At 51.6% G+C, this 26,501-nt stretch overlaps 10 protein-coding genes across 10 annotated transcripts; 8 read left to right on the forward strand and 2 right to left on the reverse strand.

Annotated features, from left to right (window-relative positions):
- Window positions 1–334: 334 nt before the first annotated feature.
- TbgDal_VIII1010 (hypothetical protein, conserved) lies at window positions 335–1,558 on the forward strand (the record flags this gene model as incomplete). Its single annotated transcript, XM_011777127.1, has 1 exon — window positions 335–1,558. The coding sequence occupies one exon, from the start codon at window positions 335–337 to the stop codon at window positions 1,556–1,558; it is 1,224 nt and encodes a 407-aa protein (XP_011775429.1).
- Window positions 1,559–2,347: 789 nt separating this feature from the next.
- TbgDal_VIII1020 (hypothetical protein, unlikely) lies at window positions 2,348–2,719 on the reverse strand (the record flags this gene model as incomplete). Its single annotated transcript, XM_011777128.1, has 1 exon — window positions 2,348–2,719. The coding sequence occupies one exon, from the start codon at window positions 2,717–2,719 to the stop codon at window positions 2,348–2,350; it is 372 nt and encodes a 123-aa protein (XP_011775430.1).
- Window positions 2,720–3,773: 1,054 nt separating this feature from the next.
- Window positions 3,774–5,510, forward strand: TbgDal_VIII1030 (hypothetical protein, conserved; the record flags this gene model as incomplete). The annotated part of the gene is made up of 1 exon (XM_011777129.1): window positions 3,774–5,510. One exon carries the CDS (start codon window positions 3,774–3,776, stop codon window positions 5,508–5,510), a length of 1,737 nt encoding a protein of 578 aa, XP_011775431.1.
- Window positions 5,511–5,951: 441 nt separating this feature from the next.
- TbgDal_VIII1040 (hypothetical protein, conserved) lies at window positions 5,952–13,358 on the forward strand (the record flags this gene model as incomplete). Its single annotated transcript, XM_011777130.1, has 1 exon — window positions 5,952–13,358. One exon carries the CDS (start codon window positions 5,952–5,954, stop codon window positions 13,356–13,358), a length of 7,407 nt encoding a protein of 2,468 aa, XP_011775432.1.
- Window positions 13,359–14,022: 664 nt separating this feature from the next.
- Window positions 14,023–14,334, forward strand: TbgDal_VIII1050 (hypothetical protein, conserved; the record flags this gene model as incomplete). Its single annotated transcript, XM_011777131.1, has 1 exon — window positions 14,023–14,334. The coding sequence occupies one exon, from the start codon at window positions 14,023–14,025 to the stop codon at window positions 14,332–14,334; it is 312 nt and encodes a 103-aa protein (XP_011775433.1).
- Window positions 14,335–15,185: 851 nt separating this feature from the next.
- TbgDal_VIII1060 (hypothetical protein, conserved) lies at window positions 15,186–16,991 on the forward strand (the record flags this gene model as incomplete). Its single annotated transcript, XM_011777132.1, has 1 exon — window positions 15,186–16,991. The coding sequence occupies one exon, from the start codon at window positions 15,186–15,188 to the stop codon at window positions 16,989–16,991; it is 1,806 nt and encodes a 601-aa protein (XP_011775434.1).
- A 1,663-nt stretch (window positions 16,992–18,654) lies between these two features.
- TbgDal_VIII1070 (ATP-dependent DEAD/H RNA helicase, putative) lies at window positions 18,655–21,665 on the forward strand (the record flags this gene model as incomplete). The annotated part of the gene is made up of 2 exons (XM_011777133.1): window positions 18,655–19,879; window positions 21,181–21,665. 2 exons carry the CDS (start codon window positions 18,655–18,657, stop codon window positions 21,663–21,665), a joined length of 1,710 nt encoding a protein of 569 aa, XP_011775435.1.
- Window positions 21,666–22,846: 1,181 nt separating this feature from the next.
- On the forward strand, window positions 22,847–24,025 carry TbgDal_VIII1080 (hypothetical protein, conserved; the record flags this gene model as incomplete). Its single annotated transcript, XM_011777134.1, has 1 exon — window positions 22,847–24,025. The coding sequence occupies one exon, from the start codon at window positions 22,847–22,849 to the stop codon at window positions 24,023–24,025; it is 1,179 nt and encodes a 392-aa protein (XP_011775436.1).
- A 446-nt stretch (window positions 24,026–24,471) lies between these two features.
- Window positions 24,472–25,920, forward strand: TbgDal_VIII1090 (hypothetical protein, conserved; the record flags this gene model as incomplete). The annotated part of the gene is made up of 1 exon (XM_011777135.1): window positions 24,472–25,920. The coding sequence occupies one exon, from the start codon at window positions 24,472–24,474 to the stop codon at window positions 25,918–25,920; it is 1,449 nt and encodes a 482-aa protein (XP_011775437.1).
- Window positions 25,921–26,010: 90 nt separating this feature from the next.
- On the reverse strand, window positions 26,011–26,415 carry TbgDal_VIII1100 (hypothetical protein, unlikely; the record flags this gene model as incomplete). Its single annotated transcript, XM_011777136.1, has 1 exon — window positions 26,011–26,415. The coding sequence occupies one exon, from the start codon at window positions 26,413–26,415 to the stop codon at window positions 26,011–26,013; it is 405 nt and encodes a 134-aa protein (XP_011775438.1).
- Window positions 26,416–26,501: the final 86 nt, after the last annotated feature.

Below are 26,501 nucleotides of genomic sequence, written 5' to 3' on the forward strand. Positions count from 1 at the left end.
TTCCAGCTTCGCGACCAGGAAGGGGTTGTGGTGCGTTCAAGTAATGGGGTGAGGTTTACTCGGCATTCCCATCATTTTGTTTCATTTTATTCCCTCTCCGCCACGTGTTTCACCACTTCCGTGTCTTCTGTTACTCCGTCGTGGAGTTAAGGAGGCGGTGTGGAAGTTGCACATGGCTATTGTCTTTGAATGACGATCCTTTGCCTTTTATCCTCTGCATTGGGACACTTCTCTCCCTAATCTTATGGAGACGCGTGCACTGAAACGCGAGGTTTTCAACACATTCCTGGAGCAAAGCAACAAAATTCACAGCATTTAACAACACACAAGCAAGATGGCATCCCAAAATGCAGCAACTAATGGCGATGGTGTAACCGCATACAGAACTGAGTCCGCATCCCTGATGAATGATGACAAACGAAGGAATGACAAGCAAACTGAGGACCAGCGCCCTCCCTTCACTGTCGGTTCCTATGCACTTGGTATTGTGATGATTCTTTGTGTCGCAGTTATATGGACATATGCTTCAGTGTTGATCCAGTACATATATGAGGCGGAAGAATATGAGAAGCCATACTTTATGACCTACTTTAACACTAATACGTTTGGTGTCAATAATATCGGGTTCCTTTTACTGAGCTCGTGGCGCCGGCTACCGTGGAAAAATGGTGAGCGGACCTCGTCATTGGTTATATATGATGATGCTCTCAAAAGAACATTCGGCTCGGGTGCCTCGGCACCCGACAACGAGCCCGCGGATGGGGCGGATGTTTCGCGGGGTGGACCACAGAGTGAGGCGGAACGAATAAGGCCATACAGCAAGTTCAGGGTTTTCAAGTGCGCAGCCTTCTTTTGCCCAATTTGGTTCTTGGCGAATTCCCTGTTCAACGCCTCCCTTGCAGCCACTTCCGTTTCCTCTGTTACTGTTTTGAGCAATACGTCTGCCATCTGGACCTTTTTACTATCACTCATATTCTTTAATCAGAAGGCCACCTGGCCCTGTCTGCTTGCCATGACGATGACCATTATCGGTGCGTGTCTGGTTGGGTTCTCTGACGCGGAGAACACTGAAAACGAAACCGTTGGGGGGGATATTTATGCTCTACTAGCTGCTATCTTCTACGCCGTTTACACAAGCATCATCAGGTGGCACGCTTCAGACGATGACCGGTATAGCATTTTAATGCTCTTTGGCTTTGTGGGCGCCCTGAACACCATTCTTTTTTGGCCATTTCTGCTTATTTTTCACTTTACCGACTTCGAGACCTTCCAGACCCCCGGTGGGATTCAATTTGCACTGCTCCTAGTGAACGCACTAGTGGGAACAAACCTCAGTGAGGTGTTGTGGGCGCGTGCGGTGTTGCTCACCTCGCCCACAGCTGCAACGTTGGGTCTCACTTTGACAACACCTTTGGCTATGACCTCAGACCTCCTCATAAAGCAGAAGTCCTTCAATGCGATGTACATAATAGGAGCTGTTTTGCTGACACTAGGATTCATTTGCTTTAATTTGGAGCAACAGCTCATGAAGTTGCTAAAGGGTTCGCGCTCCAGTTAGGGCTCATGGAGTGTGTCACTGAGGAATGTGATGGAAGGGCATAATTGAAGCTAAACATATAAATAATAATCAATTCGTGTCATAAAACATAAGTGTGCATATGTAAGTATGGTAAGAAATAAAGTGAAATTGGTTTCAAAAAAAAGGAAAAAAAACAACTAACAAATAGTAATTGACTAACGAGGAAAAACAAAAACTTCGTGGCTAAGTTTAATTGGCTTAGCGTGGGAGGCGGTAACGCTGCTAATATGAGAAGAGTGGGTAATGAGGAGGAGTGTCGTGCAGGACCCGTTACCCCTTTGGAGGATGGAGTAAAGTGCCCCTTTGCAAAGCACTGCAAGCTTCCGTCATCTGCGGGTTCCCTTTTGTCCTATCCAGCAAAAGAAGGAACAACGTCATGTGAGCGGCTTGCCGTTGAGTGAAACGGAAAGGGTAAAAATAATAACAGCGGTGAGAAGGAGCCGCAGTACTTCTGCAGAATCAGGAGGATAGATTCAAAGAGAGCTGGGGAAGCAATGGTAAACGAGGAATGTTAAGTGACAAATGCATGATTGTAAGTAAAGTGAAGTACATTGTGTTTCCGTCTTTGTCTTTTTTTTTTTTTGGTACGGCTACAACGCGAAGCTAGAAGTGGTAAATCCTGTTTGACCTTCATGGTTGCACATTTACACGTGAGCGAAGGCCGGGACGAGGTTATGTAAAGGGATGAATGACATGGGGAGACGGTGAAATATGTTAGGGAAATTAAGGAAAGAACGCAAAACAGCGAGAGGGCATGTGTTGCATGAATTAGTGTGAGATGTGTCCTGATGAAGTGTCGAAAGGTAACAAAAGAAAAAGTGGCTTGTACTTGTGTTTATGGACGCATTTGTTTATGTATATGTTTGTGCTTATGGTCTTTAAACACTTTTTTTTTACTTTGTGGCTTCTAACCTCCCTACAGCGGTTGACTCGAAAAGTTACCGTCATATGCACCCATTGCTCACAAGCGTAAGGGAACCAACTGGCAATGGCACCTTCGTTTCCGTTTACAGGCCGCGTTTGGTCCCCCCGCTCTTCGTTCCCCGGTGTATCATGAGTGAAACTGGTGCGTGACTTGGGACGGGGAGAAGACGGGAGGGTAATACATGGTTTGGTTAGCGTAGGTACCTGCCCCTCCATTTATTTAAATTTGATATTCGCTTCTGTACTTTAATTTTTCGGTGTTGCTCTTGCGTCATCATATGTCTTTACCCCAGCGGGCACTGTTCTGTATTTTATTTCCTCCCTCTCCTGCCTATCATCTTTTCCACAGCTTCTCCTTTTCGTTGCCGTGGGGCCCATGGAGTGGGGAGAGTGGGACCGGTACAGGGGGGGGGGGGAGAAAATCAGATAAAAACCGTGACCTCCAGTGGAGGAGACAGCGCGCGTGGTACCGTTGTTCGATTATATCACCGGAGAATCGACGATACAACACCCACATCTCTTGTCTGTCCTTGAGAAGTTAGTCTGATGTGTGTGTGTGTGTGTGCGAGGTAGGAATGGAGTGCCAATATTGGAAACATTAGGCTCGCCCGTTGGGTTCTATTGTGTGCGGGCTGTTCAACATTTGTTTGTTCTTCCACCTCACCATAGGGTTTCAGAGGAAGGAAGCAGGCTTGCGGTTCCCTCCTAAAATTTGTTTTACTTGGTTAACATCCCTTTCAATCCCGACCGCACACGGTATGTTTCAAAAGACAGAAAAGAACCAGAGATGTTGATTTTTACCCCACTAACTATGGGGGGATCATATAAGTCATTTGCTCTGCATCTTGGGATCTCCCTTATATGGGATGAAGTGCTGGGACTGATTGGTTTCCAAGGGGTGTTTTTTGTCTTGTTTTTTGCTTGGATGAAGACTGTGGTTAACGGGCTGAGTCACTCAAGCCACCCAATTGCTTTGAATATTGTCTGATTTAGTGTCGAAACTGCCCAGGAGAGTGCCAGAGGAGTGCAGAGGGGGAGTGAGTGGGTGTGCATTGCTTAACATTGCCCTTTCTCACTGTTAGCTCTTTATTGATCTTTTTTTTCGTTCTGCTTTTGTTTCGAATCGTGTATACGAAATCCAACGCCGGTCCCATGAACTATGCAGTAGGGGGACGCTATTGGTCCGAGGCATCAATAACAAAAAGAGACAGGCCAAGAGTGTCGATAGCGGGATCAGCGACAAGGAAGGGAGACATTGGGGGTGCCCCGGATGGAAAGGGGTATGTGCCTCGTGGAGCGAGATGTTGACGGCCTCTCCTGCAAGACGATGCTTGCTCCACAAGGGTGGGTGCAGCGCGTGCACCACGACGTGAGGGACAAGTGCTCGGTGAATGTTACACACTTCACGAGCCTTGATTCATTATCTACGTCCCTTTATGTAACAGAATACTTTCTTCCACGTCCCACCTCGGTTGAGAGCGGTTCATCAGCGGGGGTGACACCCGAAGCGTTGGCCGCTTCCTTGGCACAGCTCTTAGATCCGTCTAAGTTCTCACTCTGCACTGCGTGGGAGGTCCCACAGTCTGCCCCCACTGAAAGCTGCGGCCCACTTGGGAAGTTGCTATGCAAGTATGTTCTTTTGGTTAGTGTTGCACTCTCTACAAGAGAGAGGGATGCTACATACGCGGGATGTAGTTTTGATGCAGTTGTTTATGACTTGAAGGAACGCTACCTGCAGCTTTCAAGAGGGAGCGATGTGGTTGGGTTAAGTTCCACTGAGTGGGTTGCTGGAAATAGCGCTGTCTGTACGAGACGAGGCTGCTGTGTTATCCATGTCACCGCGCCTCCAGGAAGAAATATTTGTTGGCATCCACAACTAGGTGGTGAGGCCACCTGCAAACTCGGAGAGGCTGCAAAGGAACTAGGTCTTGTATCTGAGAATTTGAACTTTCTCTTGTATGAGGACGCCGCTGGCAGTGTGGAAGTGATGTTTGCTCTCCTACCCCTCACTCCTGGTGTCTGCATAATGAAACGCGGTGACTTGCAGCGTGCTTGGTTGCGGCGTACCCGCGGCAGTAGGTGGCGTTCGTTGCGACTTCCAACACCAGGTCTTACCACGGGGGTTGTTGATCCGTGTAATTCCCTCTATGACGTGCGACCGCCCGGCTCCTTTTATTTGCTAGTGAGGGGTGAGGGCGGTACAGCGCGTAGCGTCATCGCATGGCTGATGGAGCCGCGTGTAGGAAGTGACAGCTCTATCGTTTTGCTGACCACCTTTCACACGGCCAGAGGCGGAGCTGTTTCCGCTACCGCTAGTGTCGTCGCTACTGACGCGGCTATTACTGTTGATACTGCTGCCGTTGACCCGGCAACTGCAGCGCAGTGTCTAAAACACTGCAAATGGTTGCGCTCTACATTTTGCGTGTCTGTTGGGATGACTTTTTCGTGGTCCGCGCTATGCGTGGGAAAACGTCCCGGATTATTGTTCCGCCAGGGGAACCTTGTGATCCAACTTCCCTCCGAGTCTACGCGGTATGCGAGCGCCAGCGCTGTAGCGGCCGCTTCTGCGGTCAGCAGAGGCAACGAAAGCGCAGCGTTGGGTTCCATCACGGTGGAAGCTGTAGACCGTGCGGACGGAACGGAGCGGCGAGCAACGATTACACTGTTGCGTGAGTTCCGATGCGCCATCGACTTTATGGATTACGTTGTTACAGAGTTCACGTATGAAGCCCACGTTAACCGGCGTTCTGCAGTCATGCGGAGGTGTAAGGCTCCGTTGGCGCTTCTTCCCGGTGGAGGGCAGGGCACGGGTAAACGCCCGGAGGCATACAGCTTTTGGATCCGCCTTGGGGAGAGGGATGCGATTCATTATGTTGTGCGTGAGTGTGGTATCGGCCACCTTCTGCTAGCGCAGGCGTGTGTGACAGACTGCAGTCCCTTCAGTGATGTGGTGGCGGAGAGGTGGGAGAGCTGGGTGGGTGGTATTGGCGTCGCTTCCATTCTTTGAGGTTGGGGTTGAAGGGAGAAGGACGAGGCGCAGGGTGGAACGGAGGACGCCACGGCTAACTTGCACACCGCAGCGAGTTGTTGCAGTTTTCTGTTTTTGTTGTTTACTATCTTTTCGTGCGGCCTTTAGTGCACCGCTGACAAATCGTAAGACCTTAGTTACATCGCCCTTCGCTAAAGTATTAACCCTCGGGGCTGATCACAACCGCGTTTTCGTGAGTGCGAGCCTGTGTTGGGAAGTTTTCAATGGTGCTTATTCTTTTCCAACATGTTCCTCCCCCGAACATTTCTTTTTGTGTGCTTCGTTTGACGGGGAATGGTCCAGCATACATGAGGAGGTAGATTAACGACCCCCTTGTGCACATCGAAAAGGAAAGTATTGGTTTGTGTTGATATATAGGGTGGTAAGCAGTTTTCTTCAATATTTGCGTACCTGTGCATCATGTCACTTAGTGGTATTCTTTTCCCACAGAGATGTCATCATGCGGCACACGCGTTTAGTTCCCGTGGGGAACTGTGGACAGCATTGGTTACCGATCACAATTTCTTAGTGCTACGCGGTGGGACGCTATGCGCAAGTGGGCCACTCTCTGCGCCGTGCGATGGTGATGGCGCTGGGTTTGAAGCTGAGGCCCATTCGGACTTGCCCGAGCCACCTCCAACCCCTTTGGCGTGCCGCATCTGCTGCAGCGAAAGGGATGATGACATTCGTGTTATTGTCATATCCATGAGTGGTGTGTACGTTGTTGATGTTACGGGGCCACGCATGCACATGACGTATCATAGTTTGTGTGTGTGTGGAGGCATACCGGGATGTTCCCGTGCTACGGTTCATAGTTCCCCTAACGAGGCCCAGATGCCGGTTTGCCTGTCTGAGTGGTCTCATACGCAGAAAGAAGAGTGTGCACGGAAGGCACTCGGTGCCGAGTTCGTGACGCCCACCGTTCTTGTGATTGCTTACAGTGATGCAGTTGAACTCATCGAGCTTAGTTGGAGAGGGCGGCAGTGGCACGAGCGGAGGGACCGGAATGAGGAGGAAAGGAGTAGGGGAGTAATGCGGTGGCGTGTGCGTGGATCATATAGCAAACTGGCAGTATGCCGCGTGAGTATGTATCTGTCCGTTTCCCAGCGATCCTCTCTGGTGGAGGTATTTCCTCTGCAGCCGAGGTTAAGCGATCAGGAACAGAGGACGGAGCAAAGCACCGTTTCTTTTCCTCCGGTACTTCACGCTCCCCGAGAGGCTTGTGTCGATTCCTTCAGATCGCTCTCTTATCGGACCCCCACCCCTTCACTCCTCGAAACAGCAGAGGGCGGTGCATATGTGTGGCGGGGTGCATCTACGAGGTTGTGCAACTACAAGATTACATCTCTGGAGTGGCATCGTGTCTCAGGGTACTCTCTTTTGTGTGTCACGTGTCATGAGTCGGATAGAGGACAACCCTTCATCGTATTCTTCATCGCGCAGCTGTGCCCAGTACATGAAGGGGCGCACGTGCGGGCGGGGTTGGAGACACAGCATGGAAGTGGTATGGTTGGGGTGAATTCTTCAACCGTTCACGAAGTCATGTTGATGCTTGTGCCCGCTGGGAAGGTGCCGCTCAGCTCCATATCAGGCACCCCTCTTTCAGTTCACATTGTACCCAATTACATTTGTTCTCACAGCGAGGTACAGGGGAGTGACAAGTTGGAGCTTCTCTGCGTTGAAAAGGATGGATCTGTTTTTCGCACCAGCTACTGCTACGACCCCCAACAAGGCAACTGTCTTGTGCGTTGCTCTTCCACTGAATGCTTGGTGCCGCAGCTACTAGGCCCAATCCAAAAACACTACGGTGATATAACTACCGTGGATGTGTTGCCCGCGTGGAGGCCCCGGGCTGTAGCGTTTGGCCCCTTAACTCCGGCTGTAGCGGCGCTATTGGAGGCACAGCGATACCGTCTTGTGTTGCGGTTCCGAAATGGTATGGTCGCGAGGGTCCTGGTGGATCTTGCAGCGGCGATAGTGCGTGTGGAAGCGTTTTTGACGCTTGGCGTGGATGCGCACCCGCCACTTCTCGCTACGGCTGTTGTTGATGGTGTTTCTGGTCCGCAACAGATGGTGTTGGGCCTCACGCAGGACCGGCTGTTCGTGATTCGTCGTACTTTGTTCTCTGGTGGTTTAACCGAGGCTTCAGTATCCGTTGTTGCACCACTTGCTCTGGAGCATCTCCAAAAGTTAGTTTGTGGTTCCTCTGTGTGTGGGGACGATGACGCTGGTAACGAAATGAAGGGGAACACTTGTGTGGAAGAAAGTGAAGCGTTGCGGTTTTTCATGCAAGCCAAGTGCCCTGAAAAGTTGCACATGCTTCCGGTGCTTTTGAAAGCTTGTGGCGGTGACGCGAGGAAGCTTCTGAGGCAGCTCACTGCAAAGTACGGCTCCCCTACCCCCGCCGCTTTCTCGGACAAGACCATCCTTGACGAAGGGCGTAGCTGTGATGGTTCTGGAGATCGTTCAAAGAATGGGCGATTCAATTCTGTGACACCGTCGCTGCTCCCGTCGGCTTTGAAGGTAGGCGCGCTGAGGCTAACCACTGGGGGTATTCGTTGCTGTGTCGAAATGTCTGTGAAAGACACCGACAAGCCACATCATCACCAATGGTGGTACATTCCCGCCACACCTCTTGCGAGTGTTGTGGGTGAGTGGGACAGTTTGATTGCTCACGGCGTGCTTCCACCCTCCACCGCGCTAGTGCAGTGCTTGGACGCCCCTCTTCCTGCTGAGCTCCTCTGTGAACGGCGACCCAGCCGAGACGGACTGGCGTGTGTGAGCTGGTCTACGAGCGCACAGTCCCTTGTTGTGCAGTCTCGGCTGCTGCCGCACGAAACCCCACTGAAGTTCCGTCCATTCGAAAGTATGGCACAACCCTACAACCCCGTTCGGGTTGACTGTGTAAAGCTTGTGAACAACGTAATAGTTGTGTGTGTGATGGGTGCGACACGTGATGAGGAGATTAAGACTGTATTGATGGTTTATGTATTGGATGCTCTCCGCGACGTGGCAACGCAACCGGTGTTCGAGCAGGAGTTGGTAATACATAACGTGGCGACTTTTTTCATGTGTGATACCGGTGGTCTTTCTGTACTACGGCGGGACTCGAAATCCATCGTGCACTGGATGCGTGTTACCACCAATGGCGTTGAAAGCGGACACTGCTGGAGGGAGTATTGTGTTCGCGGAGGTTCTGAGTCACAAGAGGCCATTACCACGATGGCCCCGCTGTATACAAAAAGTTCCGGAATGAATTGCCATTGCTACGAGGGTGCTTCCTGTACGCACTTTGTGTATGTTTCATCCGAGGAGGGATTGATCAAAGTGTGTGAAACGAGCCCTAAAAAGGACTTGCGGTCCGCTTTGAAGGGGGAGATCATCGTAGAAGAAGGTGGTAGCTGCCCATATACCGAGGTGGGTCGCACTGGCGCCCGGTGTGCTAAGGTGGAATTGTATCATCCTACGGTAATAACACTACTGTTAGCCATGCACCGGCCTCGAGTGGCGCGGGCTGCACTAGAGGGTATATTGGAGAGTGCAGCTGAAGCATCGGTGGCTTCGCAGAGCGTGGACGACAGCGGACCACGGCGGGTGGCGGAAGTACTATGCCAAAATTCTACAAACGGACCACTCGACGCTTTGCCCGTGCCTGCTGCCACCGAAGAGATCGCTGGGGTGGCGGTGAGGACCCACCAGCTGGAGGGAGGCGAGGAGGAAAATTTGTGTGATTATGCTGCAGCATTCGGGCTGGATATTCCGCTGGAGCTCCTTGATCAAATGACGGAGGTTGTCATGCATGCGAAACTGAGAGGTCTCAGCGGCCAGGAGCAGTTGACACTTCTTTGCACTGTGGAGAGTCTGCGGGCGGTTAGGGTGTCTGGCGTTGCTAACGACACAGGGGCCTCTCGTTGTCTCTTTTCGCATAAGTTCCTCCAGCTTCAACAACGGAGGCGTGCTGCTGTAGCGTCCGCTGAAAGTCTTCCCGCGAACCACACCAGTTTTTTGTGGGCAGCTCTCTCCGACTGCCAGCCTCAGCTGCTGGATGTTCTGTCAGCCACAGATGGAAACGTTTTGTCGTGGGCAAACGTGGAGGTTTCTGGGGTGCCATTTTGGTTGGATTCAGTTCATCGTCTCCGCGCAATTGCAGAACGCGTGGCCCGAGAGCAGTACCAGCGAAGTCGTGACGTGCGGGAATGTGCACTTATGTATTGCCTTGCGCGGAAACCCGGCGTCATCTCTGCGCTCTGCAGAACTTGCGGGAACACCAAATTAGAGATGTTTTTCTCTCGTGACTTTAACGAGGCGAAAAATCGCTCTGCTGCGTCGGCCAACGCATTTGCTGCCGTCAGCAAGAATTTGATTGAGTACGGTGCTGCCTTTTTCGTGCTGGCCGCCGAACCGCGAAATGCAGCCCAGGTCTTGTTGCAGCGCGAAGGCAACGTCTCTCTTGCCCTCTTTCTTATACGTATCGCGACTGATGATAATCCCGATGATTTGTCTTGGTTCATCGAGCAGCGCAGGCTTGAGGAGACTTCTTGTGGAGCAATGAGTAAGTCAGAGGAGGCGTGCCTACTCTGGCGAGGCGGCCGGAAGCACGAAGCACTGTCGTTGCTCACAGTGCAAGCACCGCTCCACGTCTTGGAGGGCGCCGACCGACTCGCACTGCTCAAGTTTGCCAGGCGGCGTACCGGCACAGAAAGAGGGCCTGCACAGCGGGAAATGCTCCGATTGTTGATGCACACCGTGCGACTGTCGCATGCTGCTGGGATGAGGTTGCCTACATCACTGTTTTGCCAGGAAGCACTATCGTGGTTACTGGGGTTGTCGAAAGAAGACGCCGGGGATGACCCAACAGCACAGGGGAACGGATCGGCTGCCAATAGGGTGGCCACCTCAGGGATTGTTGCTGATTTCAATTCAGGTACGCTAGCGTTCAACGCATTCGATATGGACGGTGACGACGGGGAGCGGGGAGAGATGACGGCGTCATCGCAGTCACCTGAAGTAGCCGTCGCCTCCCCTATGTCTGAAGCAGTGTCAGTTCCAACGGTGAGGGCGGGTGCGGGGGAGATTTACCGCATTGATCCCGCCGTTGCCTACTCATTGTTGCGAGAACTGGATTTCATTAGGGAGGAACTTCAGAATTCGGTGAGTACTCAGCCGCAGCAACAGGTGCAGAAGCACCAGAACACTGCAGTATGTGACATTCTATCGTGTGCGGCGCGCCTGCTGGTTGCCGTCGGTGGACGAGACCCGGCTGCCGGTGCGTTTTCCTGCTTACAACAGATGCTGGAATGCCTACCGCAGGGACAGTGGGGTAAAAGTTGTGTTGACCGTCTTTCTGAATCCCCTCGTTATGCGGAGGGGGAAGGCAATGGGATGGGGCTGTGTACCGTTATCATCGCGTTGCGCGTGTCATTGATGTCTGTCGCCACCTATAATAAAGACTGTGCACTGGCAACTGCGCTTCTCGGTCTTCCGATGATAGATGACATCCTATTGGTGGAGGGCGCGCAAACGGTAACAGTGAATACTATTGCTGTGTATGTGCGCACGGTATGCCACGTTCTGGAGAATCTGAGGTCGCAGACGGCAGAGTGGGCGCAGGAGGAAGAAAAGAGGGAAACATCTCTGGGCAGTGACATGCATGGGGTAGATGGTTCCGAGTCGCTTAATTTTGCTCTATATAACCCGTTTGAGGGGAGCGGCAGCGCCGGCAGCGGCGTTAGACCTAACGATAATAGTGGAAGGCTACGAAATGACAAGTTGCGTGCGATGCTGCTGGTTTGGTGCACTGCGCGCTTACATTTATCCGCGCTTAAAGAGTTGCTCCTGGAGGCATCTGGTCTGCGTTCAGCATCACAAGATTCACAATCAACCCAAGTAGCGTTGCAGCAATGGCTCGTGAGCTATATGCTCTGTCGCGTAACGCTAGACTTCAATGCTGCAGCTGTGCAATTTGTGGGTGATGTCGTTTCCGTCCTGCAGCTGCGTGACCCTTTGCCAGCGGACCCTAACGGTGTTTTCATTGAGGTAGAGCAACAGCTCCTCCAGATAGCCGGGGTATTAGGGCACAGTTTGCCCACTGCCACCAGTTTGCTGGGCGATAATGGTGTGTGTGAGTCGTGTGGTCAGCAGCAACGCTACGTAGATTTGTTGAAGTTATGCGTTTCCCACTCCGAGGTTTTTTGTCAGACTACAACGTGCAATACGAGTCTGTCGGGTATGACGGAGTCTGCGCTTACCCTTTTGAGCAATACCGTAGCTCCGCGCACCGTGGAAAATTTGCTGCACGGTCGCTTAGCTCAAGGCACGAAGGAGGCGCTGCGGTTTGTTGAAGCCACATGGTTACAGCGCCATTTAACGCGTCACAACTACCGTGAGCAGTTTCTTTCACCCTTGCGTGAGGGTCCGTCAGTGCTTAGAGGTGACGAGAGCCTCGTGCTCCAGCAGTGCGGCCGTGCTGTCACAAGTGTGGATTATGATCGATCCTCCCACGATGTGATTGTTTGGGCAACGGCAGCAGACGTCTCTGTACGAGGTGGCTATTGTGGTATGCTTTCAAGACCCAATGACACTTCTCCTGTGGTGCGACCACGGGCTGATAATGGCGGCCCATCCTTTCACCCGACACGTGAGGGAGGTGTGACGGGTTTGAGTCCGGGGGGATCTTCGAGGGAAGGAGTTTTGTTTGGATCTCCGATACGATCCCTCACGAAACCGGCCGCTAGTCCAAATAGCACTCCGGGGAGTGACCGCAAACTACTTTCAAGGCGACCCAGTCTTCCGCTCCTGGATGGCAGCCGCGTTGCTGCACACCCGCGGCTGCCCTTTTTTTCCGCACCGCACTTGGATGGTTGCATCGACTTTTACTCGTTCACCGCTGCGGAGTGCGTAAAAACTTTTGATTGTGGAGACAGTCGGGCGGTGACGGGTGTCGCATACTCAACTGACGGTTGCACTTTTGTGGCCGGGTTGGAAGACGGCAGTGTTCGTGGTTGGCGTTTTGATCTGCAACCTGTGGACCGCGCTGTCCAACCCCTTTTTGTGTACCATGTGCTGCCCACCGGCGGTATCCGAACGGTGATGTTCTGCGGGGCGTCGCAGTCACATATCGCGGTTATTGGATTTTCCTATGATAGCCTTGCAACTGGCCAGCGGAATCCAGAGGAGGAAGAAGGTGTGTGTGGCCTGAGGAGTGAGCCTAAGCCAGCATCAGCAAAGCCTAAATCGAAGAAGGGTTTGCTCGGGTTTCCACGGTTTGGAAATTATGAGCGTAACACGACTGAACTCTTGCTGCTGGTAGACCTTGTCCTGCGTCCCGGAACTTTCGCATGGCAGGAGCTATCAGTTGTGCCTGAACACGCGGTGTACATAAAAGGCTTGGATAGCATCATGTGCATATCAACTAACGGGGCCGTTGCCCTGTATGACATGTGGAGCTCCCGATTGTACACTTTTGTGCGGACGCCTAACGTAGCTGTAACGTGCGTGGCCGCAAGTTATCATGATGATATTGTTGCTGTGGGTCTTGTGGACGGTGCTGTACTGCTTCTCGACTCCAACTCCATTCGCGGCGCGGTGCAGGCTTGTAATGGGTCTACCTCGCATGTGGCCTCAGAATGTGTAGCTGAGGAGGCGCTTGCATCTAAAGAGAGTCTGTTGCTCAAGGCATCCAGGTTGCAACTGATACCTTCGACTTCCCCTCGCTGTGATGTACACAGTGTCGTGTTCACGCCTTCCGTTATGCTCGCTGGTCTCGGAGACGGGAGAGTACTCGCGGTTGGTTTTCCATTTAGTACCATCAAGTTCGGAAAGGCGTGATCGTGAAGGGAAGCACTTGCGGTAATTTTCGACACTGATCTTTTGCCCCCATATTTTCTGTTCGGTGGGTTGTCGCGAACCTCTGCATTTCGCATTCGCCGATACCTGTGTTGCTTTATCCGGCTTTCCTCGATGGTGATATATATTTTGCCTTCCACGAGGCGAACGCGACATCCTTTATTGGTGCTTTCCCTATTAGGCTGCCATTTTGTGCTTCTTTTTTCTTTTCGTGGGATTGACGCAGAGAAGACCCACTGCTGCCGCTTGTTTGAACGTTTCCGTGTCTATGATTCTATTTTTTAAAAAATTCTTTCCTGTGATCCACATGCCCTTAGTGTGAGGTGTGTTGCCCGGAGCGCTGTGTTTTCCTTCTTTTCCACCAACTATCACCTTATTGTTCTCGTTGCCTGAAATGTTCACTGTCAAAAAAAAGTACCACCACGAAAGCCAACCCAACCGAACATTGGTGTAAGAACACGCAAAAGCACGTGTACGAATACGAATTCAGTCGCCTCAATTTACGTCTGGGCGCGTGTTCATCAACCGTGGTAGGCACTGGAAAAAGGACATAGCCAAACAGGGAGGAGGGTGGAACAATAGGATCAGGTGGAAGGTTTCCTTGAGTTTTGCTTTTTCTCATTATTAGTTCGATTCAAAAGCCGCGATGCGTCGTTCATTCTCACGCCTCATTGGGGCTGACGGCGGCATCTTCATGTCAGCCGTGCACGACAAGCAGTATCTTCAGCACCGTCTTGCTACGCTTGGAAAGGCAGAACAACAACAACCTCTGTCAGAGGAGACAATTCAACGACTCACCACTTCCACTGGCAGCGCAGAATCCCTCTTTAACAAAGCCGCGGGCGCTCAGCCAACGAATATTGTGGATGAAGCGACAGGTGTGCCGGTGGGGAGTGTGCAACTCGATCCGGTGCGGTACGGCGATTGGGAGAGTAACGGACGCTGCCACGATTTCTGAGCAGCATGAGAGGTATTTTGTGTGTCCAGGATAAATGAGGTTGTAGTGGATTATTTAGTTTTTCGTAACTTCTGCATATATGATCACGCTTTTTGTGTTGTACTATCAAATATCGACTGTTGTGCGTGCCCTATTCGGCCTGGGCAGTTCCTATCATGCTTTAGTGTGTTGTGCCTCACTGCATCTGAGACGTCGCAAACGCAGTGGGGGATTGGAGTGGCTGTGTGACAAAGGGAGTGAGGTTGACCATGAGTAGCGAGCAGCCCCACCCTATGAGTTGGAATATGTGTATTGTCTGGTAGTACAAGTTTAAGCGGCATCAACAGCGAGTGGGGGAAAGGTGAGATGAATTCATCTTTGTCCACATTTTCACACATATACTTTTTTGCAAGTGCGCACAACGGGGGTTGTCAGCACCAGCAGGCACAGCAAATGGTAGGCGGATGCATTTTTTTCTTTTGGGCGCGTTGGGGGGGGGAGAAGAGGATCGTCCGCACACTTCTTTAAGCATCTCTCTATAGTAGGGTTATGTGGCCAATATATGCTGTGGTTTGGATGTGCGTGTTTGTGTGTGGAGGCCGACCCGAGCACGAAGTGTTAAGGTGGAGAGAAATTGATAAAATAAAGGAAGCAAGAGCCAAAGGAGTGATTCGGCAAAATATATTAAGTACGTTGTTCTGTTTCTTCTTTTTATCTCTTGGCCGAAGAAAGAGAAACTAGTGTGAGCAGAGGAAGTGTATACATACATTGTGTAGGGTGTGAGAGGGGACGACAAAACGTAGGTGTAAGCAGGAGTGCAGCAATAATCTCATTTTTTTTTCTACTACAGCGGATACAGCATCTTCTGGGCAATGGCAATGCAGTTATTTACCTTTGGACACCCCTGCGAGCATCAGCTACGCCGTCAGTGCATCGGAGGAAAAAGTTGTCCGCTGTGTGGCTACCCGAATGAATGGTGCTGCAGCTACATAAAGGGGAAAATCAACTTCAAACGAGATAAGCCATGTGAGGGTTCGCGCTGCCGCTGGAACTACCAGCACCCTCCCCAGTCGCTGTTCGACGCCGTGACGCAAGTTCTCAATGAGAGCCGCCCCATCGCCTTGAAGATTGACGAAGGTGATGATAAGGAGATCCTTGCACTTAGCATAGACAACCACCACATCGTGGACACAGTGCAGTGCGCACTGCAGATGCTGCGCAACCCACCAAGCACTTACAGTGCCCGTGTGGGCCAACTGCTTGCTTACGCGGCACTACGGGCTCGTGATACAAAGGTGTTCATGCAGCTTCTCAAGACGATGAAGAAACCTGTTGACGGGTATATACTAGGTGCATATGACTATCTGATGAGGGGCACAATACCTGCTCCTTTGAACAGCAGCAGTAACACCGTCGGTGGCAATGCTAACAATAATAGCGTCAACAGTGGTAATAACAATTCGGCCGGCTCCAATCAGGGGCGAGCGGCGGCAAAAAAGGCCGGTACTGGAAGCAACGGCAACAATAGCAGCAACAACAATAACAATGACAAGAAGGAAGACATCGCAGATGAACTAAAGAGTGACATGGTGGACCTCATGAACGCTGCGCTCAGCTCCGGTGGGCAGCTGGTCGACAGGGAAGATCAGCATACCTTACAGGCAGTTTTCATACAGTCGCTTCGAAGCTACCCGAAAAGCAATAAGAAACGGCAGGAGATGCTGGAATCGGCCGTTGCCATGTTTGGCTCTAAACCAGGACCCAGAAGCACAACGGCTGCGGTGACTGCAGTGGAGCAAACGCCGCCAAACAATATAAGTGGTAATTCCAACAGTCCCCCAACAACAGCAGCCGTCGTGACTAATGCCACCAATAACAATAATAATAACAATAACAATTCTGCTGCCTCAAGGGCAGGCTCAGTTGCCGCCGCGACAGGGGGTGCTGTACCCGGGGCCAGAACGGTGGCACGAGTGGTGGAGGCGGCGCAGGATGAAAATGTCAGCGTCCCGCAGCGGTCCGGCAGTTTCAGCAATACCAACAATAGCAGTGGCAATAGTGGAAATGCTAGTTACGTCAATGTGTGCAGTGCCGGCGCTGGTGCCACTACTGCCGCTGCCGTCGTGGCCGCTGCTGTGGCTGCCGCGGGAGTTCCGTCCCGCCGACCTCAGGGCACCACCGGATCCACAACTCCCGTCACCCCGGTCTCCACGCGTTCGAAGGAGCCATGCGTCCCTACGACAACCATCGCCCCCACCACTACAGTCCAACCCACCCGGCAGCAGCAACAGCAGCAACAACAGCAACGGCCCCCGCCACCCATTGTCGGTATTAGTCAGTTGGTTCAGCAGCCGAGGCAACCTGCGGCCTGCCGTTACGAGCCAATCCGCACAGATTTGCCGCTACCGAATATCACTTTGTTTGGCGGTCTCTTCGGCCTTACGACCCAGTCCGCTGCATGGGCGCCGCTTGGTGCCGCAACGTCACGCAAAACCTCACCACCGTCCCTCCCGGGTGTTGTGGTGGGTAGCGGGGCCGCGACCCCGGGTTTGGCCGCAGATATGGATGAGAAGGCATTTCGCTTTCTTTCCCCCACAACCTCCGGGGTGAACTTCTTCGGTGGCATCGATTCGCTGCCGCCAGAGCATCAATTACTCAAGGGAATCTGCGATGATTGAGTGCCAGTGACTCGTAACGACGGAATGTTAGGAAAGAAGGGGTGAGATGATGCCATCGGAATCGAAGTGGGTGTGATGAAGAGGTGAATGGGGAAAGAAGTTGGCGAGTAGAGACAGACGTAATGGGAGATGAAAAAGGTTTCATGATAATGGGGTGCTGTTTGAGTCACCGTAGGCTTTTCTTTGACCTTCTTGATGCTTAACTAATCTGCTAGAGGAAGTGTGGTGCTTCCTGAAGGGAAGTTCTTGTTTGTGGTCAGCGCTTTCACACCCATTTTTTCCCGTTTGCGTTTCTACAATGTCCGTTGGGCAGTGTAAGCGGTTCTTATTCACCCATTTTGACTTTTTTTCCTTTTATGAGAGTGGAGCATGCGTGTATCCATATATTGGGGCGGGAGGGGGCAGGAGTATGAAGGGAGGAAGGGGGGAGGTGAGCGACGGAGAAGAAGGAATGAGGAGGGGCAATGAAGGCAGTATTGTCAAGGCCAGTATTTAGAACCGAATTTTGTTCTGGCATTTCCATTCCGTTAGAGAGTCCGTATTGCGGTGTAACTGTGCAGTGGTGCTTCTAGTTCTCTTTTCCCTGTTTTCGCTGACTTCGTTGTAAATACTACTGTACTATGCAAATGCATCTGGGCTTTTCAGCATCTTCTTCCCCACAAAATGTCATACCAACACCACGAATCAGTCTCACTGCTGCCCCCTTTTGTGCTCCCCCCTTTGCTGCTCTTTCATGTGTTTGACTGCCTCCGAAAGCCATGCTCGAGGTTACCCAAATGTGTGACAAAATGCAGGAGAGTATATATATATACATATACATATATAATTGTTGGTCGTTCCTTCTTACATTATTGCGCCTGAGGTGACCCGTTTAGGTGCTCGTGTTTTCGTGTGTGTGTGTAAGCGGCTGTAGGGAGTAAGGCAGCGAACTACCTGAATGACTGCGTGTTCGTTTGTGGAATTTACATTGGCGTACCTACCACTCGTGTCTGGTGGACGAAAACACTCATTTTATATCTCTACGTTTCCGTATTTTTCTCTTTGACATTTCCTCTCCTCTTACCACACCCACAACTTTTAGAGAGTGACGGGGGACCAACCCAGTTGACAAGCTTCACGCGTTTTTTTTTTCGCCATCATTATTACAATATAATTGAAGTGGTACCATCGATCGCAGGTAACCGCTGAAGTATTAGAAACAGGGGAGCAGAAGGCCCACATCGGCGCGTACTGGCAGAAGAAAAAGCAACTAAATAATTAATTAATTTTAAATAACAAATAATAGGTAGTAGGTGGGTGTGGCTTAACTTTGCACTGTTTTCCTTTGGAAACGTGACAACAGGTTCAGCTAGTCCTCGGGGACGAGGAATTAAAAGGCACAGGGTCGAAAGACGGGCAGGGTGAATATAATAGGCGATTAAGGAGAGTAAAACTAATATAAGTAAACAGAAATAAAAAGGAGGCGCCACTAAGAACTTGTCAGGAGAGGGCGACATACATACGCGTGCGTTCACTCATACACGTAAAACACGATAGGGCCATCCGTTACACCGACATCGATAAAGACAACACCTGAGACGTGAAGTTAGGAGGATAGCCAGCAGAAACCGAGAAAAAAAAAGGTCAAAAAGGAGGCTGGGGAGTACTTGGAAGTAGAGAGACAATGTATGGGATGAACAGAGGAGGAGGCGGTGGATACCGCAACGACCGGATGGGTGCACTCGGTGCCAACCTACAGGATGTAAAGTGGGACCAGGTGAATGTTGTGGCTCCTCAGTGGAACTATTACAAGCCCCAGGAGCGTTGCAGTGACGAGGAGGTGGCACAATACATGCGCGACAACCACATTACTATTTATGGTGATTCCGTGCCCCAGCCAATGCTCAAGTTCTCTGACCTCGTTGCGCCGGACACCATTCATCAGGCATTCATAGACCTCGGCTACAAGAGCCCGACCCCAATTCAGTCTATCGCCTGGCCAATCCTTCTCAACTCACGCGACCTTGTCGGCGTGGCGAAGACCGGATCCGGCAAGACCATGGGTTTCATGGTCCCTGCCGCCCTTCATATAATGGCGCAGCCGCCCATCCGCGTGGGTGAGGGTCCCATTGCTTTGGTGCTCGCGCCGACGAGGGAACTTGCGGTGCAGATCGAAGAGGAGACGCGTAAGGTGCTACGACGTGTGCCGACCATCACGACGGCGTGTTTATATGGCGGTACACCAAAGGGGCCGCAAATCCGTGCCCTTCGTGCTGGGGTACATGTCTGCATTGCAACTCCCGGCCGCCTCATCGACCTGCTGGAGATTCGCGCTGCCAATCTTCTGCGCGTGACGTTCCTTGTGCTTGACGAAGCGGACCGTATGCTTGATATGGGGTTCGAGGTGCAAATTCGAAAGATTTGCCAGCAGATTCGCAAGGATCGGCAGACGCTTATGTTCTCGGCAACGTGGCCCCAAGAAATTAGGAACCTCGCGGCTAGTTTTCAACGTGACTTCATTCGTGTTCATGTTGGATCTGAGGACCTAATTGCGAACGCTGATGTTACTCAGCACGTGAGTGTGGTGGAAGATTACGACAAACAGCGGCGGCTGGAGGAGATTCTGCAAAAGGTGGGCAAGCAGAGGGTTCTCATCTTTGTAAAGACGAAGCGTACCGCTGATTCCCTGCACCATTCGCTACAGCGCCTCATTGGAGGCTCAGTGATGGCCATCCATGGTGATAAGGAACAATCGCAGCGCGATTATGTGCTTGACCGCTTCCGTCGCGACGAAAGGTCCGTGCTGGTAGCAACGGACGTTGCCGCCCGCGGGCTTGACATTAAGAACCTCGATGTGGTGATTAACTTCGACATGCCCACAAACATAGAAGATTACGTGCATCGTATTGGTATGTGAATTGCAATCCGGTTGAGTTCAACTACGTGCTTTCCCCTCTTCGCTTTGCTTCCCCTTCTCTCACCCCCCTCCTCTCCACTGCATAGGCGCAAAACATAGGCACATTCCGCAACGCCAGAAGGAACACGGACGCGCGCGTACAGCCACGCACACACACACACTTACACGTATGCACAGTGGTGTATAAACCTATATATGGGTTTCTGCCACTGTATTCTTCTCTGTTTTCGGTTGTGCGTTTTGTTCTTACCCCCGATTTGGTTCTCATGTCTTCCATACACACGTGCAGCAGGCACTAGGGGAATTAGACGTAAATACTGGTAGGTTAACGCAATAGGAAGCTTCTACTGATTTTTTTTTGATATATATATATGTGTGTATGTGTGTGCTGCCTATCTCTGTATATAGGGTGTGACGCGGGGATAGCCAAAGAAGTAGTGTGTTTCGACGCGTGTGTAGGATGTGCCTTTATGTTTGTGTTTGTGTATGTGTCTTTCCCCTCCCCGCCTCCTCTCTCCGTGGCAGTCGGCTAACGGCAGGCGACTCACTTTCGCCTCAGTGCAGCGCGTTGCGCACGCGCAATGGGTTAGTGGTAGTTACCAAGCGCTTGGGGAGCGAGTTGTTGCACATCTATCGTTTTGGTACTTCAGTTATACATGTGTGTGTGGAGATACTTTTTCCCACTTTACATATGTGGGGGATGCTTCCACGTGGGAATATACGTGCGAACGTACCGTGCCTGAAGTAGTGCGGTAGCAACAATCCCTTTGTTCGTGCATGTGTGCGTGTTTGGTACATCTGAATGAATGAATTCTCTGAAGTGGCTATACGCAAGGAAGTGTCCCATAGGTTTGCAAGGATGAGGGTCGCTCGGCCCTGTACCTGTGGCACATTTTCCTCTGTGTGTGTGTATGCGTTTTTGTTTTGCGTCGGCCACAGAACCAGAGTTCACATGTACCATTAATGCACAAGCACATATGGCACTCCACTCTCTTTCCGCTTGTTGGATACAGAGTCTCCCCCTGCGCGGCGCAGCGAAGTGAGGTAGTACGCTGGTGTCGCCGGCTGTCACGATGCTCCCTTCTTCAACAACTTTTAGAAGTTGGTTACTTCTGTACATTTGCTGAAAACTTTCTTTTCTCTTCTCCTTTCTCTAATGTCACTTCCCCTTGACACTGCCGTTGCTCTCATTGTGATGTGGTGTTGTTGTGCGCAACGATACCATTTCAATTTGCGACATGTTTGACAAACTGCCGCACATCAATGTCAACTTCCTTACTGTCATATGAAAAGGGCGTACCGGTCGTGCCGGGCAGCGTGGTGATGCTTACACATTTGTTAGCGGTGCCGATCCGTCCAAGACTGTTCGTGACTTGATCGACATTCTTCGCCGCGCCAATCAGGAGATTCCACCAGGGCTTCACTCGCTTGCTGGCCGCGGTGGCGGTGGCAGTGGCGGTGGCGGCTTCCGTGGGGGCCGTCGCGGAGGGTACGGTGGGGGCGGTGGCGGTTACGGCTACGGCCGCTCTGGTGCGCAGTACGGCTCTGGGCCCACATACGGCAGGGATTACCGTGGCGCTCCATCCCACCATCAATCGGGTATTTCTGTTGGTGGCAATACATCTGATGCCTATTGGAGAGGGGGAGCGCCACCGCCTGGTCAACAGCCGTACTATCCGGTGTGCGGAGGTAATAAACGGACCCGTGAGGTGTCCGGCGGCTTTCACTCAGATCCTCAGAACTCGTACCGTCAGCAACCGACGGGTGGTTCTTATTAGACTTTTTCTTTAGGGTCTTGATGACATTATAGGATTTTTTTTTAGTGTACCGAAAGAGAGATGACGGTGAAAGGGGAAGTGGACATCAACTCCTTTGCTTATTCCCTGATGCCAATGGCACTACCACTGTTTCTGACACTAGCTTTTGCTCGCACCGAAAGGCATTGCCAAGGTTGGCAATGAATTGAGGTAGTTGCGGTGCCGAGGTTAGTGGTTAGCCGCGTGTGTGGCGTGTTAGAGGAGAAGGGAAAGGGAGATATTAAATGACAGGTAATAATTGTATGGACGATACGCATGCATATATCTCTATTTACCTATGTTGGTGCGTTTGCGTGCTTAGCATTTCCGTCCCTTTCGGCTGTAAGGATGCGGAGAGGCAAGATGTGGGTTAGGCAGAAGCTTCAGTTATGCTACCTTTTTGGGTGCGGTTTGTTGTCTGAAAGCTTTCCAACCCTTGCCCAACTTTTCGTATGCTTTTAATTTACTTTTCCAAATTAAAGTTGTGCGCCCTTTTGTTTTGCGTTTGTCCCCGTTCCATCCCACCCGGCTTCACCTCGTTTTTGTTTTCAATTTTACTCTCGTCGGCGGCCGTCGCTGCATCTAGCAGACTCCACATACCTGCGGGAAGGGCGCAGTCTTTTTGCTTCCACACACTCACTCAAAACAGGTGATGAAAGGGATGAAAAACAAAGTTGAGAAAGCAAAACGTGTGTGTGTTTGCGCTATTTAAAAATCATTCTGCGTTCATTCTGTTGACAACCAATTTTGTAAGCGGAAGAAAGTAGCTTGAATTTTGGCTGATGCAAATCCTTGTTCACGTACAACCCTCCGCTTTTTTTGACTAAATATATATTTATTCTTTTCCCATTGACTCGTTAACTCTTTGTAGGTGCTGGGGCAGTATGGTAAAGCGTGACGCCGCTACTGTGCGAAGGTACGGGGGAGAGTTATTTCTTATTCCCCATTTCTTTTGCGTGCCGTGAATATCTTCAATCTATTTTCCCTTCCCTCTCCTTCATTTATCTTTTTGTGCGGCTGTGCGATCTTCCGTTTCACTTCTTCACCGTCATTTGGGCCGTGATGTTATCGGATATTGAAGGGAGCGGCCGGGTGGAACCGCGTGAAGAAGGGACAGTAGGAAGGACCTGATACAAGGGAGGAAGAGTAGGTGAGGGAAAGTGATGTCGCTCCCCGCTGTGGATCTTAAGTTCCTTTCGAACGTTTCCCGACGGCTGCAGGAACGCGCTCTCCACGTTTACATGCCGGGGGATTCGCGATCTTCCGTCGCCATCATCTTCCGCTTCGGAGATGACCGGCAGCAGCACGCCGTACGCCGCCTACTTGCGGGTGCGAAGGAAGTGCAACAGGTGTTCCAACGACATTTATCGGCTGGTATAGGTATGGACCTCCCATCAACATTACAAGTACTGCTGGTAAGGCGATTAGATTTAGTTAAGGACCGGTGGAGTGGGAGTGTTACGTACCCGGGCGGACGTCGCGACAGGGGTGACGCAGACGACTACAGCGCACTGTGCGCAAGGGTGAATGAAATGCTTGGAATTCCTCTGACTTCCTCAGAGTTTCTTCTTCTTGGTCGTCTCCGTGACTATCCGATCCGGAGCCGCCGCTTGCAGTTGGGAGGTATGGTGCAGTCCCGCTTCGTATTCTTGCACATTGGTGAGCTTGCCCCAACACTGCGTTTCGCCTCGCATATGGTAGAGGCTGCACGGTGGATTCCCTTCAGTGCTTTAGAGGCGAATCAGCGTTGCGCGCGAAGCACCGTGTCTCATCCGTTAAGGTCTTTTGTCCACCCCTCTGATGCTGAGACACGTTTGTTATTGACGGAGCTGTTTCCTCATGCGTGTCTGTCTTTTCCCGCTGTGCAGGTGCCGGACCAGCAATGGAAGGTGTGGGGTTTGGCTCTGCGTTCCGCAAGTGAGTTGATGGCTCTCGATGACCGCTCAACCGCGGACTGGCCACTGGTATCATCAAATAATGCCCTCCTGCAGCATTTTGTTATTGACCCGTTGCATGGGTACTATGAACTTCTGTACACTTACCACCGTGTGAGGGGGCAGTGGGGGCGCAAAGGTAATGAGCTGCGAAACCTCTCGAGGTGCGACGTGATTCCGCCCACTTGCCACCCGATTCTTTGGGCCGTATCGGATGAGGCGAACCCACGGCACGTTTTTTTTCTGCTCCTATGTGCAGCCTTTGTGACTATGATGGCGTATGCCATTGCTACTGTCGTTCATGGTGCATGCACTGTGGTCCGCTTGGCTTTTGGTTGTAACGAGGGGGATGGGTTTGAGAGGACGTTGGGGTATTGCACAGCATCAAACAATGATGGAGAGGTGTAGCGAGTCGTTTTTTTTTTTTTTTTGTCATGTCCGAACACATATATGAGTGTTGGTGTAGCCGTGGGGTACATCTTTTCCTCCTGGCTTGTTGTGGGCGTCTAGTACGGAGATGAGGAGGGTGTCCACTTCTCCCCTCTACCCGTTGTCGCATTACTGAGCCTACATGGGCCTTCGGGTAGTCGCCAATCTTCACAGATACGTACGGAGTAATAACCACCAATGCTTTCTTCTTTGCTCACTGTCTTTTCTGGTCGATAATTCTCAACGTGGATTATTATTGCCATCTCACTGTTTCTCTTCTTCTACACTTTCTTCACATGCTTCGCCCGTTTCGTGTGGTTTAGTCGCTCAGCATCCACCGATAAGCTTGTGGTGGATTACACAACAGCTAAGCGTGGCAAAGCGTGTGAGTGAGCTGGGCTGGCTGGCTGGCGTCCCCCACGGCTATGCTGTTGAAGCTTGGCGCTGTGTTACTTCTTCTTGTGCTGTATCATGTCGGCTCGCTCTTTAGCCGGCTGGTGTTTGTGTACACAATTCAGCAGGGCACCACGAAATTTTGCTTTCGTTTTGTCTTCGCTTTATCGACGTACGCGTTCATCCTGCTGCTGCTGGACGCCTCTCAGCTTAGTGAGCGCATCAAGAGCAACTTTAGTATCCAGACACTGCGCTGCGTGCTCGCGGTGGATTTGGTCCTCATCGCACTCTTTTGTCCCTTTCTGGTAGTCCGGTCATTGCTGCCTAATGTGCGGTTGTATTATTTCTTTCTGGTGCTGCTTGCCTGTGGGCTGGTGAAGATGCTTTTTGGCGCTTCGGTGGCGGCATGGAGTTGGACGTTGAGTAGCACGCAGGGCATTCCCACCCTGTTTTCTTGGGATGTCGTGAGTGTAGCTGTTTCCACTACCGGGGTTGTTGTTGTGGGTCTCCTCTCAGGTTACGCTGCTGTTACAACGCCACTGGCATTTGTTGAGCCGCTGTTCGAGCATGGGAGTGGGGACCAGGCCCGCCTCGCCGTTGGTGTGTTGGCAAAACGACAAAAGCACCTCTTGGAACTATGGATGTTAAAACGGCAGCAAATTGCACGGGCGTATGGCGCGGTGTCGAGGGCAGATGGGGGTCGTGACGGTAGCAACCGTGGCTCGATAGCCGCTGGCCGCCGCATGTGGAATTGGGTCGCAAATTCCATTTATTCAAGTGTTCGCGCGAGTGGCGCCGATATCGCAGCGATGGAGACGGAGAGTGATGGCATTCAGGCCGTCAGCATGGCGGTGTTTTTGCAGATGAGTGAGATGGACACATTGGTGCGGTCGGCGGGGAGTGGAGAAACGTGGCGCAGGCGGTTCAACGCACTGTTTGGCCTCATTCTGTTTACGCATGCTCTCGTTAAGTTTCTTTCTACCGTCATTAGTCTTCTAAGGTGGGGTGTGCTTGCAGCTGAAAACGCCGCCCCGCATAGGGAGGACACCGCCACCAAGGTGATGAACTTCTTAGAAGCGTATGGGCTTGCAACTCCTCATGGGGATGGGGCGGAGCAGCGAGTTGTGTGGGTGTCTATAGCGCTCAACGCCTGGATGATTGCCAGTGCGATTCGAGGTTTCTTCCTGCTGGTGTTTCGGCTCATGACCCACATTGCATTTATTAGCCTGGACACTACCGTAACAATTTTGACGGCGGGAATGGGAGCCTTCTTCGTCGGGCAGTTAGTGCTGTTACGCTTAACTCCTTCACTCGAGCGAGAGAGTGTGCTGTACACCGCCCTGCGGGAACAACTGCCGCAGCACGGGGCATATTGCCATCTTAACGATTTAGTGTTTGTTGTAGCGGCCGCCCTTGTTGCCATGATGCGGCGATGCATGTCCTCATCTTCTGCCACTGCTTTGTGTGCCGCCGCAGATTAATGGGGAATAACATTTCACGTTGTGTGTATAAGTTCTTCGCAGCGATATATGCTTATATATGCTTGTGAGGGATGAAGGCCACAACAAGTATTACTGGCGAAGCAACCACGGCTGGAAATGTCGTGTCTGGCCATCACCGTGCCGGGGGCTCATACGCCACTCTCTCTTCCCGTATGGCGTCTTGCGGTCGTTGTTGTGTTCGCTGCTGTGCTGTTGTGTTTGTGGGTAGTTAGTAACAGCAGCGGGTACATGGTGAAGATGGGAATGGCGGCGCTTATGTCCGTGGGTGGCCAGAGACAACAGCACCAATCGATGCACAAAGACGAGGAGGAGGAGGGAAGGGGGGCGTAAGCGGTTACCGGCAACAACTTCTCTAACTTCTTCCAATCTGTGATAAGTAGCTGCATTTATGGTTACCACATTCTTCTTGTAATTTATTGTTGAGGGGCTGTAAGATCCCGACGCATGTGCGCGTATAGAAGGGGAGTGCCACATATGGATTCAGGCCACTGTACGGGCCACGTTGGAGTTTCGGTTCCGCCATTGGCTAGTGGTTTGCATACATCCAGTGGGCACAACAT

Source organism: Trypanosoma brucei, chromosome 8 (assembly GCF_000210295.1).
Source record: "Trypanosoma brucei gambiense DAL972 chromosome 8, complete sequence".
Lineage (NCBI taxonomy): Eukaryota > Euglenozoa > Kinetoplastea > Trypanosomatida > Trypanosomatidae > Trypanosoma > Trypanosoma brucei.